The sequence below is a fragment of the Procambarus clarkii genome, chromosome 45 (genome assembly GCF_040958095.1).
Source record: "Procambarus clarkii isolate CNS0578487 chromosome 45, FALCON_Pclarkii_2.0, whole genome shotgun sequence".
Taxonomy (NCBI): Eukaryota; Metazoa; Arthropoda; class Malacostraca; order Decapoda; family Cambaridae; genus Procambarus; species Procambarus clarkii.
The window spans coordinates 29,564,971-29,584,367 of record NC_091194.1 but is presented as its reverse complement, the minus strand read 5'-3'; the positions used below and the strand labels follow the sequence as shown (position 1 = coordinate 29,584,367).

The 19,397-nt window shown below is 51.7% G+C and overlaps 1 protein-coding gene across 2 annotated transcripts in view; it reads left to right on the top strand.

Moving 5' to 3' along the window:
• Nucleotides 1–19,397, top strand: part of LOC138349749 (extended synaptotagmin-3-like) — a 493,790-nt gene that overhangs the window by 44,501 nt on the left and 429,892 nt on the right. For both annotated transcript variants that reach the window (XM_069300993.1, XM_069300992.1), the window contains exon 3: nt 6,028–6,242. In XM_069300993.1, coding sequence (XP_069157094.1) covers nt 6,028–6,242 — 215 coding nt within the window. The remainder of the gene's footprint in view (nt 1–6,027; nt 6,243–19,397) is intronic.

Below are 19,397 nucleotides of genomic sequence, written 5' to 3'. Positions count from 1 at the left end.
ACGGAGGTCTTCGCAGCAAAAGCAGTACGAATATAGACCTCCAAGTTCACCGGGACATCCGTTGTGCTGCGGCACTTGCGAAAACCAAATTGAGAAGGGAAGAGGTGGTGATAGTGTTCTAAGAACCACATCAAACGAACGTTGACCATACGTTCAAAGAGCTTGCAGACACAACTCATGAGAGCAATAGGGCGGAAGTCCTTGGGGGATGACCCGAGAGACCCTGATTTCCGAACAGGGAGGATAACAGCATCGAGCCAGTCTTCAGGAACTGACGACGACTCCCAGACTCGATTGTACAGATTCAGTAAATACTGAGACGTGCACGGAGGGAGATGGCGAAGCATTTCATAATGAATGCCATCAGAGCCGGCTGCTGTAGAACCGCAAAGGGCTAGGGCAGACTGAAGCTCAGAGAGAGAGAGAAGGGATCATAATAGGAAAGGTGAAGATAAGTACAGAAATTTAAAGGATGAGATTCAAGAATAGGCTTACGAAGAAGGAAGGATTGGGGAAGATGAGAACCAGAACTAACAGAGGAAAAATGGGAACCCAGTTCGGTCGCGACCTGCAACGAGTCTGCCACAATAGCACCAGGGAGGCGAAGGACCGGTGAGACATTGGGAACGAACTTACCCACAATCTTGCGGATACGCTTCCAGACCAGTGGGAGAGGAGTTTCGGATGTAATGGTGGAGACATAAAACGCCCAGCAAGCACGTTTAGCCGCACGGATGGTCCTACGAGCCACCGCACTCACCTTCCGAAACAAAAGAAAAGACTCAACCATCTGCCGGTGGCGATGTCTCTTCCAGGCTGCACGCTTACAGCGGACAGCCCGAGCACAGTCCACATTCCACCAGGGAACGCACTTCCCCATTCCCCAAGAAGAAGAGCGAGGAATAGAGTGGAGGGCAGCATTAAAGATAGTGTCATGAAAAGAAGGAGGGCGCGAGGGAGAGGCAGAACGGAAAGGTCGGAAATAGTAGCACGGAGAGTAAACAGGCGCCAGTCAGCCTCGGCAAACCGCCACCTAGGGAAGGAGAGAGGAGGGCGAAAAGAGAAAAAAGTAACAAGGATAGGAAAATGGTCACTGCCATGGAGATCATCAAGGACCCGCCACCCAAAATCCAAGGAAAGGGATGACGAGCACAGAGAAAGATCGAGACAAGAAAGAGAGCGAGTCCGAGAGTCCAAATGAGTGGGCTCACCAGAATTAAGAAGGGACAGGGAAGAAGAGAGGATGAAAGGTTCAAGGAGGCGACACCGGGTGTTTGTCAGCACATCACCCCAAAGGGCATGACGACAATTGAAATCACCCAGCAGGAGCACAGGCTCAGGCAAGAAGTCTAGGAGATGTTTAAGATCGGGAAGAGAAAGTGGGACAGTGGGGGGGGGGGGGGAATAAATGGAACAAACCGTGTACCATCTACGCACAAAGACACGGGCGGCAGAACAGTGGAGAGGCGAGGAAAAAAGTAAGGGGACAAAGGGAACAAATCGGAGTAAATCAAGAGAGCAGAAGAATTATGGATCCCAGCTGTTGCTGGGGGGGGGGGGGGGAGAGAGAAAAGAATAGCCACGGAAGCGACCAGGACGAGCACCAAGCATCGGCTCCTGGAGACAGATACAAAGGGGCGAAAACTGTGAAATAAGTTGGAAGTCAAGGAAATTGGCGTAAAATCCACGGATGTTCCATTGAAGAAAAGACCTCAGCAAAGAGAGAGCGGAGAACAACAGAGAGCAAAGAAGAAACAAAGGTGAAGAAGGAATACAGCACACTAAAAAAGCACAGGGTCAGGATCAGGGTCAGCGAAGTCAGGGTTAGGGGGCATGGGCCAACTGAGTAAAGAAGGAAGGAAAGAAGCAGGAGGAGAGACCAGAGGTGAACGAGCAGGGTCTGGAGGAGGAGAAGGAAGGGGAGGAGGAGGGGCAGAAAGAGGGGAGCGCATCTCAGCAAGGGCAGTAACTGAGATGGAACCGGGGGCTAAAGAAACCCCCACGGTAGGAACTTGGGGCTCCACCACCGAAGCGGGAGGGGGAGGAGCGATAGAATCAGAGATAGGGGGTGAAGAAGAAAGCGAAGCCTTCTTACCGACCGGAGAGGAGGAAGGAGAGGAGCCAGGTTTCCGCTTCTGACTCAAAGATACAGGCGTCCCAGCAGCAATGTACTGGGCAACAGACTCCAGCGTCTCGATAGGAGAGGAAGAGCGAGATTGAACAACACAACCATCAGGAGAGCGATGGACATCTTTCCGCACAGTCAGGCGGCGTGGAGAGCCAAGAGACAGAGGAGAATGACGGGAAGGAGGACTAGAGGGAGAGGAAAAAGAAGGCACAGGAGACGTGACAGACTGAGTAGAAAGAAGGGGAGCCCTAGACAGAGCACCAGGAGGTGGACCCTTCGGGACAGAACGGAGGGAAACAGGGGAGGTGTTGGTGGGCATGTCCGGATCTAAGGCTCGGAAACGGTTGTGAGACTGAGGAAGGCGGGAAGGACGAGGAGAGGAAGAACACACCACGCGAGCATAGGAGACACCAGCGAAAGAGGGGAGACGAACTTGGCGCCGAGCCCCAGGAAAAGACAAACGGTCCCGGTGTTTCAAGTTGAGGACAGCCGCCTCAAGTTTGTAACGAATACACGCACGGGAGAAGGTAGGGTGGGCCTCACCGAAATTGAGGCAGCGGGCCTGGGGAGAAGTGCACTCCAACTTAGAGTGACCCTCGTTTCCACACAGGTGACAGAGAGAGACAGGACTAGAGCATTTGAGGGCATCATGTCCAAACCTCCAGCACCTACTGCAGAGCCGAGGAGATGGAATATACTGCTGAACGAAGCATCTGGCATCAGCAAGAATGACAGAAGGCGGACGGGTCCTACCATCAAAGGTAACCTTCACAACCCGAAGCGGCAGATGGCGATGACCACGAGGGGGACGAGTAAATGTATCCACCTGGAGGACAGAATGACCCTGGGCCTCTAGAATATGCTTGATATCCTGGTGGCAGTCTTTGAGATCCCTAACACCGGTCGCAACATGGTGCAGAAGGAGAACAGTGCCAACACTGGCATTCAACCGAGCGCTCTTCAAGATCCGAACAGGGGTCTCGCCAAGGCAGGATAAGGCGGCCAAGCGAGTGGCCGCATCCTGAGAAGGAGCAGCAACGACACGAGTACCAAGACGTGTGGGGTTGAAGGTGACAGAGGCATCCACGGAATCGACAAGATGCCTATGAAGGGAAAAATCGTCAGGAGGAGTTGAATCCAAAGGTTGGAGGTCAAAGTACTTAATCCACGTAGCAGGACCAAACAAAGTATGGAACGAATTAGGATGGGAAGGGAGCATACGAGAGTGGCTGTGGCGGGGACGGCGATGAGAACCCTTAGAGAGAGACGGGTCAAAAGGTGCAGTAGTCACAAGAAGAGATGGAGCCGTGCAAGGGAAGGAGACGGTCACCATAGCAGGCTTGGGGCACGACCCAACCACAGATGAGGGAGGGGAGCAGGGAGGAAGAGTCCGGTCTGGGCCTAAACCGGGTCCTGTAGCGGAGGCTACAGATCCCGGCCTTCCAGGACGGTCCGGCTCAGGGGCCTGGTCGCCCACCCCATGAACCTGGGTAAGAGAAGTCAAGTCGTCATCCATGCAGCAAACCAATATATAAGGGATGGGACCTGGAACCAAGGGATACCACCTACCAGGGCAGCCAGGGAGGCCGAGCGCGGGCCAGTACAGGAAGTGTGCATCGTCACCAGTGGTGCTCCCCCTTTTTAACAGAGGAGTCCTATTACTTCGTTCATTCTCCCACACTGGTCCTAAGACCCCAGTCCCCCTATCGCCCCAGCCTGGACACCCAACCATCCACTCAGGGCGGCCTCTCACAGGCGATCCCTCCAGCGGGTGGTCCAATGGCTCACAAGGCCCCTACATGGTGCGTACACTATCCAAAGAGGGGGCACAGGCAACCCACACCGGTCCCAGGGAGGTGTACGTGAGCCCCTCACCACGGCAAGGAAGCACCACGGAGGGGACTAAAAGTACAAGAAACAGGGTTAGACCACTCCGACACATCCGAAATCACAGACCTCACCGGGAGCTTCTCATCTCGAAATCACAGGCTTCACAGGGAGGCTATTGTTTACATTCAATGTCCGCCCAGGCTCTGTCCTCTCCTAGTGTCCGAGAAATATGGTTCAATTTTCTCTCTTTTCTTAACAATGGGATGAAGCCTTTAATTTTATGGTAGATTTGTTTTAAGTAAATCACAGAGAATACTTTTCAATCAAGTTTGATCACTAGACTGTTTTTTAAGAATACTTGTTGAACTTAAATTAATGTTTTGATGACGTGACAGATGTCCCGTTCTCTATAATCCTTTATGACTAACTAATGTAAATTAAAAACATCTTATTGCGTTTAGTAATGATAATATGTTAGTTTCGGATTTCCGACATCAGGTATGCATTTCTTGTGTGGATGGTTAGGTGTATATCTTATGTGTGTCTGTTTATTAAAGTTTTATTTCTTTAACTGTAGTGAACTTACATGGAATAAATCATGCACTTATGGTTTTGGTTTGTTTATGCATAATTGCAAAGTTTTGATGTAGATATCGGAAATTTCAACACTTTATCTACTAACCCCTGATATACCAAGTTAAAACGGTTATGTCAGGTACATACTAATATCACTAACTTCTCAAACCGAACGGATTTGATAGTATGTTGACCAGACCACATGCTAGGAAGTGAAGGGACGGCGACGTTTCGGTCCGTTCTGGACCATTCTCAAGTCGATTGTCAGATCTGATAGCGTTCATGAGAGAATGGGATGTTGCCACGTATGCAAAATACACTATACGAATAATCTCTCTCTTGTAGTAACATAAAACTTTCAGTGTGCAGACTAAATGAGATAAAAGAGTACTTAAATTAATAATAGTTACTTCAACTAAATAATCAGTAAATCAAGCGTCGCTCTTCCTACTTAGAAAATGACGAGTTTTGAACTAAGCTGAGTTAGCATTCCCAGCTGGGGAGGGATGTGACGCCATTAGGCAGAAAGCACACGACCTGTGTGCTTGGCAGAGAAGACACCTCTACGTTTTATCTCTTAATTGCTTACAATAGGCACATTTCCCAAGTTCTTATTACAGGAAAGAAACCATTCCACCTAACCATCGAACTCATCGTAACATGGAAGCGGTATTTCCGAGCAATTGTTGTAGTTTATGTTAGTGGCCATTATCATGATCTCTGTAGCGTTGCCAGGTTATGACGCATGCGCTCTGGGTAAGCCTAATTATTAATGCAGACTCATCTTATTTGAATATCCGCTGTGTAAAGGTAGCAGTTTACTACTGATACATTATTTGGTAGGTGCCGTTCAGAAGAAGAATTAATATCGAGTCAGCCTGTTGCACCATGCGGTTTCCCAAGTTGCCATTAAGACTCCACCAACTGTGGTTCATCATCTGTGACCGAAGGAAACCACTGTCTATTATTAGGCGATTTCGACTCTAGAGCTAAGCACTAGATAAATTATTTAACCTTAGAACTAACATAAAAACTGTAGTCTTGTTAACCCCCAACTTGTGGAAGGATAACCCCAGCAGGACTAATCAATATAATACAGTCCATATACGTCATACAGTCCACTTCAATTAATTAATTTTAAAGCAGATTTCTACAGGTAATTTAACAGTATTCAAACTCCTACTGGGCAAAATTCCCCACAGTAGATGTTAAAATGTACTTCATATACTTATCCGTATTTTTATTTCATTTAATAATATGTAGTGTCACTAAATTGCATTAGGATATAGGGAATAATATTTAGTAAAATTATATAATTATTATCTTTCCACTCTAAATGTAAGTAAAGATTTCCATTTATATTTGGAATATGCATTTTCCACTCCATTCCATTTTGCCAAACGACTTGGCAAAGTTCAGAGGATGAGAATGTTTTGTTCGGTCGAATATTATCAGTGTTCGGAGTGAATAATTTCCTGAACTTCTCTCAACAGATTCTTAGGCTGCTGCGGCCTACACTTGCTGTACATATTGAGGATATCCTACAACAATTGATCGTTCCTAAGATCAGAGAGTCCTTCGAGGATTGGCCTAAATTTAACTTACAGTTACGAGAAATGAAATCATGTGCTCAGGAACCGCAACTCCTGGGTGTGAAGGTTCACGACAGGACTTCGTCAGGAGACATCGTCCTCGATCTTAAATATGGGTGAGTAATTGAGGTTTGAATTTTAAATGTTAAGATAATGAGGGTCACGCTATCATATTTATATGTGCTCTGTCAGTATCTTTCCTACTAATTCTAAAGAGGTGAATGTCTGTCTGTCTGCCAGAAGTTGGAGGTCAGATGTTTTTGGCTAATATCACTTTGTGCATTTACTGTTGGTGGTATTGAGCGTGTCATAAGGGGGTCAGAGTTAGCCAACATGCTCCCTTTGCAGGGAGGTTGGCCTCAATACCCCTTCACAAAATCCAGTGGATATGAAATATAGGGTTTAGTTCGCAGGGCGTAGTCCACAGGGTGTAGTCCACAGGGTTTACAGTTCATTGATCTATTAATACATTGAGATACTAACATGCGAATCGAACGTTCGACTGACGATTTGTATTCTGAGCAAAAACTTTTGGTTACAGTGAAGATAAAAAGTGGGGTAGTTGCTTACAGTGCTTACCTATCAGTGACTACAAGGAAGTGAGGGCTATTTGAGCCCCGCCAACTATCCTTGTTGTTGAAGAGAGCTGGGAATATGGGAAATGAATATATGGGAAGCCAATGGGGGAACGTGTAGGTGGAGAATGGTATGAAATGAATATGTTTACAAAAATTAAGAGTATGTTAAGAAAATGGTTAGAGTGCTGGAACAAGATGGGTAAGGTGAGTGACGAGTGTGATAAAGAGGGAATCTGAGTGGGGAGGCTAGGACGGTGTACGTGGGGGAGATAGGAAGTATGCCTGTGTTACCACCCGTGATTCCTAATTCACTTTGCCAGGAAGCCTGAGGTCAAATTGGATTCTTTATATTCATGCGGGGATTAGTCACTCAAGTATTCTGATAGTGATAGACCCTAACTTAGGGATTTTGCATTGGTTGTTCCTAATTAAATAGATATTAGAACATTAATTGATAAGATTGGATTATGTAAGAGGGATATTTAATTAACAACAATATTTACATTGAAGATTTCTTATATCATGGGTATGCTTTTGTTTCTGTCTCCCTTGCCAGACATAAGAAGAATCTTGTTGCTCACAGAGCAGGCAGACTCTGTGATTGTTGATTATTAAATATAATATAGAGCTAGTTGGTAGCTATTCCTAGAACTGTTAAACTAACAAGTAAAGAAATGTCTGGGAAGACTTGAAATGATTGTTGCTGTACGATCAGTTGAGTATCGGCCGGCAGCAACCATCAGAGCTGCCAGAGAGCTGGGCCAGTCATCTAGGCTGTGCTGCTGGACTAGGCAGTCACGAGACTTTGTGGGCCGTTGTCTTACCCTTTCTCCTTCTCCTCTCTTCTCTCTCCTTATTATGTATTATATGTTCTATCCAGTTAAGTATCTTATTATAGTATTACCGTGCCATTAGCTAAGTTTTGAGTGTATTTATTTGTGTTCACTAAGTCTGTGACCCTAAGTGTACTCTAGGGTGGCTCGAGAGACCACGTGAGCAAAGGTTTACAGTGTTACTTATGTGTGTTCTAGTGTGCCTTTAGAAAAGTAGTCTTTACCCTAGTTTGCTTTTGTAAGCCTTGTATCCTGCCTATGTGGATTCAAGGAGTTTAATGTTAGGTAGAGTGGTAAAGTACTTATTGTATTTTGTATATGGGGGGAGAGGTTATTACAGGGTTTAATAAATAAGTAATAATGTTTAGGAGTATCCTCTCATCCTGTTTGGAGTGGAGTAGGTGATTAACCTTACGACTGCAGACTTTCATTTAAGACAAGTATTAGTTGCTGGAAAGTGTTTCCTGGGGGCCGGGCCGTACCTAACTCTCACTATTTTAGGAACTTCTTGACCTTAGCTACTGGCCCTCACAGAGCAACCATTTGCCCCCACTTAACAGCCTGTAAGAGGAGAAAAGGTTATCTTGAGATGATTTCAGGGCTTAGTTTCCCCGCGGCCCGGTCCTCGACCAAGACTATTTTTGTTACTCCCCCTCCCAGGAAGCAGCTGTCTAACTCACAGGAACCTATTTACTGCTAGGTAACAAGGGAATCAGGGTTAAAGAAACATTTTGCCCATTTGTCTCCGCCTACACCGGGGATCGAACCCGGAACCTCAGGACTACGAATCCAAAGCGAATTCCACTCAACTGTCAGGCATCACTGTGTCTCCCTGACATGGGGAGGATGTTGGAGAGGAAGACATCGGATGGTGGACAACAGGGAAGGTGATGTGTACCCAGCACACACGTTGGGAGTGTGTGGAGGACGTTGGAGAGAGTGATAAGGGAAGACACGAAGGAGGGTGGAAGTCGGGAGACACCCTTGGAGGGTGTGTGTGTGTGTGTAGAGACACCTAGGAAGGTGTGTGTGTGTGTAGAGACACCTAGGAGGGTGTGTGTGCGTGGGGAGACACCTAGGAGGGTGTGTGTGGGGAGACACCTAGGAGGGTGTGTGTGGGGAGACACCTAGGAGGGTGTGTGTGGTGAGACACCTAGGAGGGTGTGTGTGGGGAGACACCTAGGAGGGTGTGTGTGGGGGGGAGACACCTAGGAGGGTGTGGGTGTGGGAGACACCTAGGAGGGTGTGTGTGTGGGAGACACCTAGGAGGGTGTGTGTGTGGGAGACACCTAGGAGGGTGTGTGTGTGGGAGACACCTAGGAGGGTGTGTGTGTGGGTGACACCTAGGAGGGTGTGTGTGTGGGGGGGAGACACCTAGGAGAGTGTGTGTGTGGGAGACACCTAGGAGGGTGTGTGTGTGGGGGGGAGACACCTAGGAGGGTGTGTGTGGGGAGACACCAAGGAGGGTGTGTGTGTGGGAGACACCTAGGAGGGTGTGTGTGTGTGACACCTAGGAGGGTGTGTGTGTGGGGGGGAGACACCTAGGAGAGTGTGTGTGTGGGAGACACCTAGGAGGGTGTGTGTGTGGGGGGGAGACACCTAGGAGGGTGTGTGTGTGGGAGACACCTAGGAGGGTGTGTGTGGGGGGGAGACACCTAGGAGGGTGTGTGTGTGGGAGACACCTAGGAGGGTGTGTGTGTGTGGGGAGACACCTAGGAGGGTGTGTGGGGGGGAGACACCTAGGAGGGTGTGTGGGGGGGAGACACCTAGGAGGGTGTGTGTGTGGGTGACACCTAGGAGGGTGTGTGTGGGGGGGGAGACACCTAGGAGAGTGTATGTGTGGGAGACACCTAGGAGGGTGTGTGTGTGGGGGGGAGACACCTAGGAGGGTGTGTGTGTGGGAGACACCTAGGAGGGTGTGTGTGTGTGGGGAGATACCTAGGAGGGTGTGTGTGTGGGAGACACCTAGGAGGGTGTGTGTGTGGGAGACACCTAGGAGGGTGTGTGTGTGGGGGGAGACACCTAGGAGGGTGTGTGTGTGGGAGACACCTAGGAGGGTGTGTGTGTGTGGGGAGATACCTAGGAGGGTGTGTGTGTGGGAGACACCTAGGAGGGTGTGTGTGTGGGAGACACCTAGGAGGGTGTGTGTGTGGGAGACACCTAGGAGGGTGTGTGTGTGGGTGACACCTAGGAGGGTGTGTGTGGGGGGGAGACACCTAGGAGGGTGTGTGTGTGGGAGACACCTAGGAGGGTGTGTGTGTGGGGGGGAGACACCTAGGAGGGTGTGTGTGGGGGGGGAGACACCTAGGAGGGTGTGTGTGTGGGAGACACCTAGGAGGGTGTGTGTGTGGGGAGACACCTAGGAGGGTGTTTGTGTGTGGGGGAGACACCTAGGAGGGTGTGTGTGTGGGGAGACACCTAGGAGGGTGTGTGTGTGTGTGGGAGACACCTAGGAGGGTGTGTGTGTGGGAGACACCTAGGAGGGTGTGTGTGTGGGTGACACCTAGGAGGGTGTGTGTGTGGGGGGAGACACCTAGGAGGGTGTGTGTGTGGGAGACACCTAGGAGGGTGTGTGTGTGTGGGGAGACACCTAGGAGGGTGTGGGTGTGGGGGGGAGACACCTAGGAGGGTGTGTTTGTGGGAGACACCTAGGAGGGTGTGTGTGGGGGGGGAGACACCTAGGAGGATGTGGGTGAGGGGGGGAGACACCTAGGAGGGTGTGTGTGTGGGAGACACCTAGGAGGGTGTGTGTGTGGGGGGAGACACCTAGGAGGGTGTGTGTGTGGGTGACACCTAGGAGGGTGTGTGTGTAGGGGGAGACACCTAGGAGGGTGTGTGTGTGGGAGACACCTAGGAGGGTGTGTGTGTATGGGGAGACACCTAGGAGGGTGTGTGTGTGGGGAGGGGAGACACCTAGGAGGGTGTGTGTGTGGGAGACACCTAGGAGGGTGTGTGCGGGGGAGACATCTAGGAGGGTGTGTGTGGGGGAGACACCTAGGAGGGTGTGTGTGTGGGGAGACACCTAGGAGGGTGTGTGTGTGGGAGACACCTAGGAGGGTGTGTGTGTGGGAGACACCTAGGAGGGTGTGTGTGTGGGGGAGACACCTAGGAGGGTGTGTGTGTGGGAGACACCTAGGAGGGTGTCTGCGGGGGAGACACCTAGGAGGGTGTGTGTGTGGGTGACACCTAGGAGGGTGTGTGTGTGGGGGGGAGACACCTAGGAGGGTGTGTGTGTGTGGGAGACACCTAGGAGGGTGTGTGTGGGAGAGACACCTAGGAGGGTGTGTGTGTGGGAGACACCTAGGAGGGTGTGTGCGGGGGAGACACCTAGGAGGGTGTGTGTGGGGGGGGAGACACCTAGGAGGATGTGGGTGTGCGGGGGAGACACCTAGGAGGGTGTGTGTGTGGGAGACACCTAGGAGGGTGTGTGTGTGGGAGACACCTAGGAGGGTGTGTGTGTGGGGAGGGGAGACACCTAGTAGGGTGTGTGTGTTGGAGACACCTAGGAGGGTGTATGTGTGTGGGGGGGACACCTAGGAGGGTGTGTGTGTGGGGGGAGACACCTAGGAGGGTGTGTGTGTGGGAGACACCTAGGAGGGTGTGTGTGTGGGAGACACCTAGGAGGGTGTGTGCGGGGGAGACACTTAGGAGGGTGTGTGTGTGGGGGAGACACCTAGGAGGGTGTTTGTGTGTGGGGGGGACACCTAGGAGGGTGTGTGTGTGGGGAGGGGAGACACCTTGGAGGGTGTGTGTGTAGGAGACACCTAGGAGGGTGTGTTTGTGTTTGGGAGACACCTTGGAGGGTGTGTGTGTGGGGAGACACCTAGGAGGGTGTATATGTGTGGGGGGTCACCTAGGAGGGTGTGTGTGTGGGGAGGGGAGACACCTAGGAGGGTGTGTGTGTGGGAGACACCTAGGAGGGTGTGTGTGTGGGGGGGAGACACCTAGGAGGGTGTGTGTGTGGGGGAGACACCTAGGAGGGTGTATGTGTATGGGGGAGACACCTAGGAGGGTGTGTGTGTGGGGAGGGGAGACACCTAGGAGGGTGTGTGTGTGGAAGACACCTAGGAGGGTGTGTGCGGGGGAGACACCTAGGAGGGTGTGTGTGGGGGAGACACCTAGGAGGGTGTGTGTGTGGGGAGGGGAGACACCTAGGAGGGTATGTGTGTGGAAGACACCTAGGAGGGTGTATATGTGTGGGGGGTCACCTAGGAGGGTGTGTGTGTGGGGAGGGGAGACACCTAGGAGGGTGTGTGTGTGGGAGACACCTAGGAGGGTGTGTGTGTGGGGGGGAGACACCTAGGAGGGTGTGTGTGTGGGGGGAGACACCTAGGAGGGTGTATGTGTATGGGGGAGACACCTAGGAGGGTGTGTGTGTGGGGAGGGGAGACACCTAGGAGGGTGTGTGTGTGGAAGACACCTAGGAGGGTGTGTGCGGGGGAGACACCTAGGAGGGTGTGTGTGGGGGAGACACCTAGGAGGGTGTGTGTGTGGGGAGGGGAGACACCTAGGAGGGTATGTGTGTGGAAGACACCTAGGAGGGTGTGTGCGGGGGAGACACCTAGGAGGGTGTGTGTGGGGGAGACACCTAGGAGGGTGTGTGTGTGGGGGGGAGACACCTAGGAGGGTGTGTGTGTGTGGGAGACACCTAGGAGGGTGTGTGTGGGGGAGACACCTAGGAGGATGTGTGTGGGGGAGACACCTAGGAGGGTGTGTGTGGGGGAGACACCTAGGAAGGTGTGTGTGTGAGGAGGGGAGACACCTATGAGGGTGTGTGTGGGGGAGACACCTATGAGGGTGTGTGTGGGGGAGATACCTAGGAGGGTGTGTGTGTGGGGAGACACCTAGGAGGGTATGGGTGTGTGGGGGAGACACCTAGGAGGGTGTGTGTGGGGAGACACCTAGGAGGGTGTATGTGTGTGGGGAGACACCTAGGAGGGTGTGTATGGGGAGACACCTAGGAGGGTGTGTGTGGGGAGACACCTAGGAGGGTGTGTGTGGGGAGACACCTAGGAGGGTGTGTGTGGGGAGACACCTAGGAGGGTGTGTGTGTGGGGAGGGGAGACTGCGTGTGGGGAGACACCTAGGAGGGTGTGTGTGGGGGAGACACCTAGGAGGGTGTGTGTGGGGGAGACACCTAGGAGGGTGTGTGTGTGTGGGAGACACCTTGGAGGATGTGTGTGGGGAGACACCTAGGAGGGTGTGTGTGTGGGGAGACGCCTAGGAGGGTGTGTGTGGGAGAGGCACCTAGGAGGTGTGTGTGTGGGGAGGGGAGACACCTAGGAGGGTGTGTGTGTGGGAGACACCTAGGAGGATGTGTGTGGGGAGACACCTAGGAGGGTGTGTGTGTGGGGAGACGCCTAGGAGGGTGTGTGTGGGAGAGGCACCTAGGAGGGTGTGTGTGTGGGGAGGGGAGACACCTAGGAGGGTGTGTGTGTGGGGAGACGCCTAGGAGGGTGTGTGTGGGAGAGGCACCTAGGAGGGTGTGTGTTAGGAGGGGAGACACCTAGGAGGGTGTGTGTGTGGGGAGGGGAGACACCTAGGACGGTGTGTGTGGGGAGACACCTAGGAGGGTGTGTGTGGGGGAGACACCTAGGAGGGTGTGTGTGGGGGAGACACCTAGGAGGGTGTGTGTTGGGAGACTCCTAGGAGGGTGTGTGTGGGGGGAGGGGAGACACCTAGGAGAGTGTGTGTGTGTGGGAGACACCTAGGAGGGTGTGTGTGTGTGGGGGGGGAGACACCTAGGAGGGTGTGTGTGTGGGGAGGGGAGACACCTAGGAGAGTGTGTGTGTGTGGGAGACACCTAGGAGGGTGTGTGTGGGGAGACACCTAGGAGGGTGTGTGTATGGGGGAGACACCTAGGAGGGTGTGTGTGGGGGGAGGGGAGACACCTAGGAGGGTGTGTGTGTGTGGGAGACACCTAGGAGGATGTGTGTGGGGAGACACCTAGGAGGGTGTGTGTGTGGGGAGACGCCTAGGAGGGTGTGTGTGGGAGAGGCACCTAGGAGGGTGTGTGTGTGGGGAGGGGAGACACCTAGGAGGGTGTGTGTGTGGGAGACACCTAGGAGGATGTGTGTGGGGAGACACCTAGGAGGGTGTGTGTGTGGGGAGACGCCTAGGAGGGTGTGTGTGGGAGAGGCACCTAGGAGGGTGTGTGTGTGGGGAGGGGAGACACCTAGGAGGGTGTGTGTGTGGGGAGACGCCTAGGAGGGTGTGTGTGGGAGAGGCACCTAGGAGGGTGTGTGTTAGGAGGGGAGACACCTAGGAGGGTGTGTGTGTGGGGAGGGGAGACACCTAGGACGGTGTGTGTGGGGAGACACCTAGGAGGGTGTGTGTGGGGAGACACCTAGGAGGGTGTGTGTGGGGGAGACACCTAGGAGGGTGTGTGTTGGGAGACTCCTAGGAGGGTGTGTGTGGGGGGAGGGGAGACACCTAGGAGAGTGTGTGTGTGTGGGAGACACCTAGGAGGGTGTGTGTGTGTGGGGGGGAGACACCTAGGAGGGTGTGTGTGTGGGGAGGGGAGACACCTAGGAGAGTGTGTGTGTGTGGGAGACACCTAGGAGGGTGTGTGTGGGGAGACACCTAGGAGGGTGTGTGTATGGGGGAGACACCTAGGAGGGTGTGTGTGGGGGGAGGGGAGACACCTAGGAGGGTGTGTGTGTGGCAGACACCTAGGAGTGTGTGTGTGTGGGAGACACCTAGGAGGGTGTGTGTGGGGGGAGACACCTAGGAGGGTGTGTGTGGGGGGAGACACCTAGGAGGGTGTGTGTGGGGGGAGACACCTAGGAGGGTGTGTGTGTGTGGGGAGACACCTAGGAGGGTGTGTGTGTGTGGAGAGACACCTAGGAGGGTGTGTGGGGGGGATGAGACTCACATAATGTGCAAAGGACATATTGTCCTTTGCACGCCTTATTTTGGTGGTAAACTCCTTCATCCTCATTTTCGGAAGAATAATATGACCTCCTTTTCTGAGTTTTTGGATACATTCGTTTATTTGTCCATCTATCAAACTTTTTCTCACTCCAAGCTTCCCTTGGTCTGCCCTCATCACTTCTCACAACACTTTTCATTGTGCTTTCCTTCAAGCTGCGATAAGCCTCTGTAATCTTATGCGCCCTATCGGCTGCATCTCTTACATCCTTCAATCCTGCCTCCTTGTATCTTAAATTTCGTCTCAGGGAGCATCATTTCCAGAAGTTTCTCCATAATCATCAACTGTTTGAACTCATCATACGATTCTACACCGACATCTTCTATCCACCTCTGGAACCGTCCTCCCAAGTCTCTCACAGTCTCAGGGAACGTACTTGCAGGAGCCTTCCTTATTTCTCTGAAGCGTTTTCTGTATGCTTCAGGCGTTAACAGAAATGTGCGCAACACGCTGCTCTTCACGGTCCAGTAATCTTGGCATTCTTAGAAAGACAACTGGGTATTTGCCTCTCTGGCATCGTCGGTCAACTGTAATTGTACCAATTGAGTCCACTCCTCTTGTGGCCACTGTCTCGTGTTGGCTATCTTCTCAAAATATTCGAAGAAGCTCTCTGACTCTTCCGGCACGAACAGTGGAATATCTTTCTCCCTCTCCCCTATTATCGTGTAGGTGTGACACATGGGTGGTGCACTCTGGCAACCCACGCACAATCCTATGCTCTGCCAAAGATTTTTTCGCTATTTCCATTTGATTTGGTCTTTCTCTTGTTCCAACTACAGTCCCAATATTCTGGTTTTCTCCTTTTTTTTTCTTGTTCTAACTCCAATTCTTGTATTCAGATTTTCTCTTTTTCGACCTCTAGTTTAGTTCTCTTTTTTTCTGCTTCACTTTTCATCTCAAGTTCTAGCCTCAACTTCTCCAATTGGAATTGCCTCTCTTCACATTCATATTCTTGTTGCATTTGAAGCTCTAGCTAAAATCTTTCCAAGCTACTCTTCCGGCTACTCCTGCTACTGCGGCTACTACTACTACTACTACTACTACTACTACTTGATCCTTGGGATCTTACTTTATCTTGTCATCATCTTCCTTCCTATTATCAGCTCCTTTCTGAGCTCCTTGCTCTGCCGCTTCCTTCCTAGCTCTCAACTGTCTAAAGATCTCATCGTTCATTCTGTCCACCTTAGATGACTTCACCTTGACGCCACATTTCTCCGCTATCTGCTTTACCTGCTCTTTGGTGTAACCTTCTAAATCTTCAGGATTGCCTGACTCTTTAAATGTTTGCACCTTCTCCATCCCGTCCTGAGGGTCGTCCCGCGAGAGAGAGAGCATATCTCCCTGTGGTCACACGGGCTACCTATTATTTATTTAGCAGATCACCCTGGTAAGTCTCTGATTCTAGGAGAGGGGTTCAGCGTCACCTTATTCATGGTTACGGCTAACAGTACCTAATTCTCATGAGTACACACCCGCTCTTGAGCCGCTATGACTCCCCGCACTCTCCTTACTGTGGGATGATCTCGCAATCCTCCTTAGTTAGTTGTAGCCCACAATCACCCAGGTTATAGCCGTGTCTTTCTCTCTAGCCTAGAAGCCTCACCGGGACAAGAGCAAAAGCCAGCTAACAATGTAACATTTAATATAATAGAACATACACAATATACATACAGGAATAGTTAGAAAAAATACAACCTCATAGGCTGCTACCAACTGATGACACTCCAATATCGCCTAATGTCTCCAACCTACAACTAAATCAGCCTGCTGCTGATATGATTATTGCCAGAGTATTCTGTTTGGAACTCCTGTGGCCCTTAGCACACCGGCACTGTTAGGTATGCCGAGTTACTGATTGTGACTTATTGTGATTGTGAGTAAGTGACTTAACACGATTGCTAGTATCAATCGTGTTAAGCTAGGTTTTGTTCACGAGTTGATCGGAATCGTAGTTAGACCTCAAGAGTCTTTCTAATGCGATAATAGCCTTGCTGACGGCAATCTAGAGTAAATGAAGCACCCATTGTATCAGTGGTTAAGTGTAAATAAACTACTGTTAAGATTTATGAAGTGTCTCTGTTGAACCGCTTCTAAATTCTGCCATTACTCGTACTTAAGCCTTCAGCCACAGGTGTCATGAACACAGAGTTGCCTATTAATCACTAAACTATAAGAGTGATGAGGACCTTAGGAGTGCCTTAGAGGGCAACACTTGCGTTGAGGAGATTCGTGCCATCAATGTGGATCAGGACCAGGTGAAACAGGTCTAAGAAGCGAGCACCTGTTACGGCCTCACTTAGCCAGTAACCGGGTTCTATACTTATCAAACTGTATATGAAGCTCAAATGCCTCTTCCTACTTAATCCCACCCCGAGTCATAGGCAAGTTATTAGGAACTAGCAGTAATAATCAGTCTAAAGGAAAAGGGGGGTTAACAACGCTAAACAGAATCATCACCAAGTGTGCCTCTTAACTATATATACACATATGTACATGATATAAGACTGCAGATGTCACTTTTGCAGGACACTATAAAACGTCTGCAGTCTTCTTTCCCAGTGAGTCCACTTCTGGCCTCTCTCATACACCACTCAAGGTTCCTTCCCCGAGTCTGACTTTTATGATCCTCACGCCGGCGAGTTCACCTTTGTCAGTAAATCATGGGTCAGTCCTACACAGTATCGTCACGGTGCTAAGACACCACTTCTACTCTCCAGCAACACACTTGCAGAGGTCTCCAGCAACACGCTGGCAGAGGTCTCCAGCAACACACTGGCAGAGGTCTCCAGCAACACACTGGCAGAGGTCTCCAGCAACACACTGGCAGAGGTCTCCAGCAACACACTGGCAGGGGTCTCCAGCAACACACTTGCAGAGGTCTCCAGCAACACACTGGCAGAGGTCTCCAGCAACACACTGGCAGAGGTCTCCAGCAACACACTGGCAGAGGTCTCCAGCAACACGCTGGCAGAGGTCTCCATCAACACACTGGCAGAGGTCTCCAGCAACACGCTGGCAGAGGTCTCCATCAACACACTGGCAGAGGTCTCCAGCAACACGCTGGCAGAGGTCTCCAGCAACACACTGGCAGAGGTCTCCAGCAACACACTGGCAGAGGTCTCCAGCAACACACTGGCAGAGGTCTCCAGCAACACGCTGGCAGAGGTCTCCATCAACACACTGGCAGAGGTCTCCAGCAACACGCTGGCAGAGGTCTCCAGCAACACACTGGCAGAGGTCTCCAGCAACACACTGGCAGAGGTCTCCAGCAACACGCTGGCAGAGGTCTCCAGCAACACGCTGGCAGAGGTCTCCAGCAACACGCTGGCAGAGGTCTCCAGCAACACGCTGGCAGAGGTCTCCATCAACACACTGGCAGAGGTCTCCAGCAACACACTGGCAGGGGTCTCCAGCAACACACTTGCAGAGGTCTCCAGCAACACACTGGCAGAGGTCTCCAGCAACACACTTGCAGAGGTCTCCAGCAACACACTGGCAGGGGTCTCCAGCAACACACTTGCAGAGGTCTCCAGCAACACACTGGCAGAGGTCTCCAGCAACACACTTGCAGAGGTCTCCAGCAACACACTTGCAGAGGTCTCCAGCAACACACTGGCAGAGGTCTCCAGCAACACGCTGGCAGAGGTCTCCATCAACACACTGGCAGAGGTCTCCATCAACACACTGGCAGAGGTCTCCAGCAACACGCTGGCAGAGGTCTCCATCAACACACTGGCAGAGGTCTCCAGCAACACACTGGCAGGGGTCTCCATCAACACGCTGGCAGAGGTCTCCAGCAACACACTGGCAGGGGTCTCCAGCAACACACTGGCAGAGGTCTCCAGCAACACACTGGCAGGGGTCTCCAGCAACACACTTGCAGAGGTCTCCAGCAACACACTGGCAGAGGTCTCCAGCAACACACTTGCAGAGGTCTCCAGCAACACACTGGCAGAGGTCTCCAGCAACACACTGGCAAAGGTCTCCAGCAACACGCTGGCAGAGGTCTCCATCAACACACTGGCAGAGGTCTCCAGCAACACGCTGGCAGAGGTCTCCATCAACACACTGGCAGGGGTCTCCATCAACACGCTGGCAGAGGTCTCCAGCAACACACTGGCAGGGGTCTCCATCAACACGCTGGCAGAGGTCTCCAGCAACACACTGGCAGGGGTCTCCATCAACACGCTGGCAGAGGTCTCCAGCAACACACTGGCAGGGGTCTCCAGCAACACGCTGGCAGGGGTCTCCAGCAACACGCTGGCAGGGGTCTCCAGCAACACACTGGCAGAGGTCTCCAGCAACACGCTGGCAGGCGTCTCCAGCAACACACTGGCAGAGGTCTCCAGCAACACACTGGCAGGGGTCTCCAGCAACACGCTGGCAGGGGTCTCCAACAACACGCTGGCAGGGGTCTCCAGCAACACACTGGCAGGGGTCTCCACACAGGCGTATAACAAGCTTTAACAGACGGACAGTACTTCCATCTCGTAACTCAACTTGTCCATCAAGGGACACATCAGTCCAATCGCCAATACTTCGCTAAGTATCATAGACAACTCACAGTCTCCACCGACTCTCCCACTTGTTCCCACTGTAACACGTCGCGAGGTCAGGACAGTTTTGGGTGAACTGATTTTTGTCGACCACGATAACCTCCACATCACTTGTGAGGAGCACAAATTGGGTTAGTAAAAAAGAAACTACTCAGGGGACTAATAGATCACAGCCTTCCACCGGGGAACAGAAAATGGGGGCGGGTGCATTCAACAGATGGCATTGAATTCGTCACACCTCCTCTCCTAAAAGAATTGGGGTCGGGTACTCTGAACAGATGGCGTCGACGTCGTCTTTAATGTTCAATACAAAGTGCTTAGTGCTGGAGATGTAGAGTCCACCTGGTTAACCTCAGATTCTTGTGACGGATCT